The sequence below is a fragment of the Symphalangus syndactylus genome, chromosome 15, assembly GCF_028878055.3.
Source record: "Symphalangus syndactylus isolate Jambi chromosome 15, NHGRI_mSymSyn1-v2.1_pri, whole genome shotgun sequence".
In the NCBI taxonomy this organism is placed as follows: Eukaryota; Metazoa; Chordata; class Mammalia; order Primates; family Hylobatidae; genus Symphalangus; species Symphalangus syndactylus.
Window position 1 is genome coordinate 9,584,504 of NC_072437.2, and position 6,127 is coordinate 9,590,630.

The 6,127-nt window shown below is 56.8% G+C and overlaps 1 protein-coding gene across 9 annotated transcripts in view; it reads left to right on the forward strand.

The window, feature by feature from the left end:
• Positions 1–5,616, forward strand: part of CARS2 (cysteinyl-tRNA synthetase 2, mitochondrial) — a 64,268-nt gene extending 58,652 nt beyond the window's left edge. For 4 of the 9 annotated variants that reach the window (XM_055244665.2, XM_063618627.1, XM_055244666.2 and 1 more), the window contains 4 exons: positions 932–1,055; positions 2,525–2,623; positions 4,479–4,685; positions 5,423–5,616. In XM_055244665.2, coding sequence (XP_055100640.2) covers positions 932–1,055; positions 2,525–2,623; positions 4,479–4,685; positions 5,423–5,494 — 502 coding nt within the window. In that variant the 3' untranslated portion in view covers positions 5,495–5,616. The other 5 variants (XR_008651358.2, XM_063618626.1, XM_063618625.1 and 2 more) reach the window with 5 other exon arrangements.
• The last annotated feature ends 511 nt before the right edge of the window (positions 5,617–6,127 follow it).

A 6,127-nucleotide genomic window follows, 5' to 3' on the forward strand; every position in this document is an offset into this window, starting at 1 on the left:
GCCTCCCACCCGGCCTGGCGCCCCTCCTGCGGCCTGCTGGGTGCTGCTGGTGGGCTCCTGAAGGGGAAGAGGGGCCCCCAGGAGACAGGGCGCTGGACAGGAGGTTTGGGGTCAGGGACTTCCCAGAGAGGCCCCAGGAGACAGGGTGCTGGGAAGGAGGTGCAGGTGTGGGGTCAGGGGCTCCCCAGAGGCCACAGGAGACTGGGTGCTGGACAGGAGGTGTGGGGTCAGGGGCTCCCAAGACGTCCCAGGGAGACAGGGCGCTGGGCAGGAAGTGTGCCTGGGGCCCTCGGGCTCTGAGCCCCCTGCTCAGAGTGGCTTTGGGCTCGGGTTCCCTGTGCGAGGAGCGGAGCTGCTTGTCCCTCCCGGTCCTGACCATGAGGAGCCAAAAGCTATAAAACACACAGGCCTGGGCCCACAGCATCGCCTCCACTCCCCACCCACGGGTGTCCGGGGCAGTGCTGCACATTCATCCCGGCGTGCAGAGTCTTCTGGATGGTCTTGGTGACAACCCACCCCTGCCGCTTCAGCAGGGTAGGCAGCCAGGAGCCCCAGGCTGGGCCTCCCCAACCTCTCTTTGTGAGTGGTCGGCCGTGTCGTCTCTCCCCCACCGAGTCTTCCTTGCCACTCCCCTCAATATCTATTGATTTTTAAAACCATCATGAAAATGCCCACGTGTGTCTTGTATGTTAAAATACAAGCGTCACAGGTGACCTCTGTTCTGGGACTTTTTCTTGGGGTAACATGACAGTTTGCAGTTGATGTTACATAATTTTCTGCTACTCAGGAACTCAAGTCTTTGGGAATATGACCTAGAGAGAGTCCCCAAATTAGAGCCCCCAGCGTCTGTCCCTGGGGAAGGACTGGCGTGGGGGCCTCCTGGGGAGAGTGGAGCTCCCTCTGCTGCGACTGTTCTCTCCTCTTCCCTCAGGCTCTCCAGCACCAAGAGGGCCGTGAAGGCGGCCTTGGCAGATGACTTTGACACACCCAGGGTGATTGATGCCATCCTGGGCCTTGCACACCATGGGAACGGACAGCTCAGGGCGGCCCCGAAGGTAGCTCAATGAGCAGGTGACCTCGCGGTCCTGCTGCCACGGGCATGGGTCGGGTCCTCCGGTGGGTTTTTCTCATGTCAGCTGGGTGGGATCTCTGCTGATTTCGCCTCCTGCAGCTTCTGTGGAGGAACTCATGGAACCCGAGTCTGCCGCTGACACACGGGATGGCACCCAGCCTGGGGCTTGACTCTCCCGGGCCTCAGGGCCACCTGGAGAACAAGCTCTCGGGAGCCCCTGAGACTACAAAATTCTGTGTGCTTGACCCTCAGGGGACACATCTCATGTCCCCATTGCATTCATGGCACTTTCCCAGAGAGCTTTTGTGGGGAACTTTGTAAGGAAAGATCCAATTACCCCAATGCACTGTTATGCAGTCTGCACCCCGGTGTGATGACCACACCAAGCACCCAGGGGTCTGAGCCTGGACCCGTGGGTCACTGAAAGTGTTTAGGGGGTGGGACAAAGACCGTGGAGGTGGCGGCAGACTTTGGTTCCTGCACTTCTGAGGGTGTCCCTGCCAGGCCCTGGGAGGCGCTGCGTCAGGAGCCCTGTGACCTTTCATGACCTGGGAAGCCGAGGCTGTTCGTGCCTCTCCCATCTCCGGAAACACCTGTGGGTTCTGGCCATGTGCTCTGTTAGTTGAGCATCTCTGTGGAGGTCTCCATCCCTGGCTGCGTGCAGTGTTGGGTTTCAGGTGGGGCAGGGTGCCATGTGCCCGTGCCGGGTGGCTTCGGTCCAAATACTGCAGACGTGTAGGGCTCGCCTCTGAGGGAAGCGGGCATTTGAGTCACAGCCGGGTGCAGGAACAGGCTGCCCCGCACTGAAGGCAGCCAGGCCAGGCTGGGGCAGCTCCAGCAGCCAGGCTGCTCCTGCACGGGAGCCCCTCCTCCTCAGCCTGTCCGCAGCCTCCTGCCTTCACTGCAGCTGCTGCTGGCACTACCAGGTTGGCCCAGCTCTAGGGCAACAGGGTCCTCTTGTGGCAAGGGGCGGGGACAAGTAAAGAGGCTGGCTTTTGTCCTGCGCATTTCCTTCCCAACCTTTGCAATTCTGGGGCACCTGCAAACTAAGGCTAGTGTCACACAAGGGTCTCTGTGCTTGGTGACTGACGTGAGCCCCGTGCCAGGATTTCCTCGTTTTCTGAGAAACCCAGCCCAGTGCCCACTCAGCCTCCACCTACCATGCGCCACCTGCCATACTCCATGGTCATGCTTCATCCGCAAAGCCTGATGAGCTAGTCACCACCCACATGACTGATGGGTAAACTGAGGCACAAATTCCTCATGCACCTATAGTTGTATGGTCTGCAGTGAGGTAGCCGATGCCAGAGCTGTGTCCTCCCTCCATAGAAGCCAGGAGAAAGGCCAGACTGAAGTGACCTGCTGAAGCCTTTCTCTTTTGACATTGAATTCCGTTTGCCCACTGCCATCAAGACTGCTTTTAAGGCGCTTCCGCGGCATCATCTCTTACAGGAACCTGGAGGGCCGAGAAGTCCTGCTGTGTTTGGTGCCATCATCTCTTACTTTGAACAGTTTTTTGAAACTGTTGGAATTTCTCTGGCAAATCAACGGGTAGGTCCTATTATTTTAAATGCTTAATTCTGGAATTTTCTCCATACTGGGACAATAACCTTTACCCTTTTAACTTGGAATAGATCATTATGATGCCACACTAATGTATTTACCTGTTTAAAAACATGTTACTTTCCTGGAAAAGTAAACACACTCAGAGCCAATACTTATTAATTGGAATTGCACAATTCTACTTCTGCAGTTGGCAAACTTTCGTGCGCAGAACCAGAGATGAGTCCATCTCAGCAACAGAGTGTCGCCAGCTCTGCACACACGTTTATGTTGAAAGACTCTCAGAATGTGCAGAAGTCACAGGCACAGTAAGAGAACATTTTTTCCTGACCCATTTGAGGGCAAGTTGGCGGCCTGAGCCCCCTTGCCTGGCGCATGTTTCATACGGACAGGACAGGCTCCCCGACAGGCACGAGTCACACCTGCACCTTCCCGGCAAGGCTCACCCTGGCTGCGCAGTGAAGGTGGACGCTGCCAGGCTTCTCCACATCCCTCTTCTTCCTTTGTAACTCGAGCATTTTTGCAAGGAGACTTGGATCCTATGAAAATACCCCCTTCCTTACCAGGCTCACCTGGAACTCCTTTATTGTATCAATACGGATTTGAGGTTTCCTGCCTTATTCTCAAGGTCCCCCACCATCACTTTGTATGAGTATGTGGCTGACGGAGGCCCCTTGGAGCTGGCGCTGTGTCCCTGAACATCCCTGTCATTCTTTGGACACCCTTGTAGAATTCTCAGCACAAGGTGCTCTGGCTCTTTTGGGGTGTGGCTCAGCTGCTGCTGCCTGGACGGGGGCTACCACTCTAGACCAGCTGCCCGGCACCCTGGGGGTCCCACTGCTTGGGACTGGGGCCCGAGCAGGTGTGCTGGAGGCCTGGCTCTGGGCCAGACACATCTCACTGGCTCTCAACAGAGAACTATAGTGTCTTTTCCAAGTTTGGCTCATTTGTATACCTGTTGATCACCTGGTAGACTTACTTCCCCCTTTCCGGCAGCCCAGCGTCTATCGCCAATCACATAAAAGTCTACTGGTGTGAGATGACCAAGTTTTTGCAATGTAAATGTTCATTTTTAGGGGCGGCTTTCCAGAGTCTGTTTTGAGTAAGAAAGGGGGATCTGGCCAAGCTGGGCCTAGCCCTTGTCAAGATGCCTCATTCACCTTCCAGCCCTTGTCAAGATGCCTCATTCACCTTCCTCCAGCCGCAAGGGCCAATGTCGGGGCCCACTGTGGGCTCTTATTTTTGTAATAACAAAAATTGTCTTTTATCGTGGAAGCAATAACTGAGGGGTGCATGAGGCTTAAGTAGTTTGACACCAAGGTAAAATGTTGTGTTTATTTTGCACACATGAATTCAACAAATAGGAACAGCTGCCCCTTCCACACTGCCCCAGGATCTATCCTCAGTGGGAGGACGGCACGAGGCCTTCTGCGCAAATCCCGTCCGCAGCACCTGAGGCTGTGAATCTCAGACCATTTGCCGAAACGTGTGTGCAAGCGCTCAGTCGCTGCCTCCCAGCCTCATCCTCAGGTTGCTCCTGATACCTCGGCCACAGTTGTGTGGCATCTGGAACGCAGGAGCGCTTGTGTTCAGGGCGGGGCGGCGTGCGGCCCCAGCCCTTCCTTCTAACTCCCGAGTGAGCGTCACTCAGTCTTGCTTGGACGACAGAAGCTCAGAGTTGACAGTGGAGACTTGCCCAGGGCCCAGCCTTGCCGGCTGTACCCATCCCTGCCAGACCCAGAAAGAGGCCCAGCTGTAGGGAATCAGGGAAGCCCAGGGCTGGGTGGGGAGGGGGGGGCATCCACAGTCTCCAGGGGATGTAACTGTGCCCTGCTGGCTTCAGTGCGTTTCAGGAGACGGCAGCGAGGCTGCCTTGCGTGGTGTGGTGGACGAGCTGGTGCGGTTCCGGCAGGAGGTCCGGCAGTTTGCACTGGCCATGCCTGAGGCCACGGGGGACGCCCGGCGGCAGCAGCTCCTAGAGAGGCAGCCCTTGCTGGAGGCATGCGACACCCTGCGCCGGGGCCTGACTGCCCACGGCATCAACATCAAGGTGAGTGCCGCACCCAGGTCAGGGACATCACCCCAGGAGCCGGGTGGGTCAACAGGTAGGTGTCACACAGACATAGGGCTGTCAGAGGCCCAGACATCCCCCGTGACCATGCTTTTTTTTGAGACAGAGTCTCACTCTTGTCACCCAGGCTGGAGTGCAATGGCGCGATCTCGGCTCACCACAACCTCTGCCTCCCAGGTTCAACCTCTGCCTCCCAGGTTCAAGCGATTCTCCTGCCTCAGCCTCCTGAGTAGCTGGGATTACAGGCATGCACTCCCACGCTCGGCTAATTTTTTATTTTTAGTAGAGATGGGTTTTCTCTATGTGGGCCAGGCTGGTCTCAAACTCCCGACCTCAGGTGATCCTCCTGCCTCAGCCTCCCAAAGTGCTGGGATTACAGGCGTGAGCCACCGCGCCCGGCCCATGCTTCTTTCTGAGTAGAGAAACCCACCCCCATGAAAAATGAGGTGGGAGGGCCGTGAGGGAGGGGCCAAGCTGGCTGGAGAGGACACTGAGCATGGGGACGTGGGTCCTGCTCAGCCCCCGCCACCTCCTGCAGGTGCCGTGCAGCTCCTGGCCTTCTGCTGGAGGCAGTGGGGCCCTTTCTAAGCGCCCGACAAGCTTTTCAGGACAGGCCAGTGAGGGAACAGGCACCCTGAACCTGATTACGCCCATCAGCCCCCTGTGCCACGTGACGTGGTGTCTGCTCAGAGTTGGACCTCACTCTTCTTCTCCAGGACAGAAGCAGTACAACATCCACGTGGGAGCTGCTGGATCAAAGGACAAAAGACCAAAAATCAGCGGGCTGAGGATGGAGCACAGCCATGAACCTGCTCACAAGACACACCCATGCTCCTCAGGGTCAAGGCTTTATGTTAAAGCTTCCTGTCGGGGCTGCTAGGTCAGCATTAAAGTAAGGCAACCAACAGTGTCCCACTGGCGTCTGTTAGTAACTGAGCCTAAACACTCACTGCGTTCTGTGGCTACAGACTCACCGTCGATTGAAGTGGTGTCAGACATTCAGTAGCATCCAGCAGCACATGTGCCTGTGCGTGAGATCTGCTGGCCCTGTGCCCAGGGAACAGACAACACAGGAACAGAAGAGCAGGGACCCAGGGAGGCAGCAGGACGCAGCCTGTTTCCTCCTGGGGGCGGGGCTGGGGATGGGTGAGGTGGGTGGGCCACACAGCAGCACAGTCTGAAGCAGAGGGGGGACACCAGGCAATGCTAACCCTGGGACACCCTCCCCCAGCAAGAACACAATCTTATGTTTTTTCTCTGGTTACAAAAGTAACGTATTCACCATAGAAAAAATGCAGCTGAGAACCCGTCTGCAGTCCCGCTGCAGTTAACATCCTGACAGCCGCAGGCCACCTTGGTGGTCGTGGTCTGTGCAGAGCAGTGATGGGGCTGAGCTGGGCCTGGGAAAGGTTGGTTCTGAA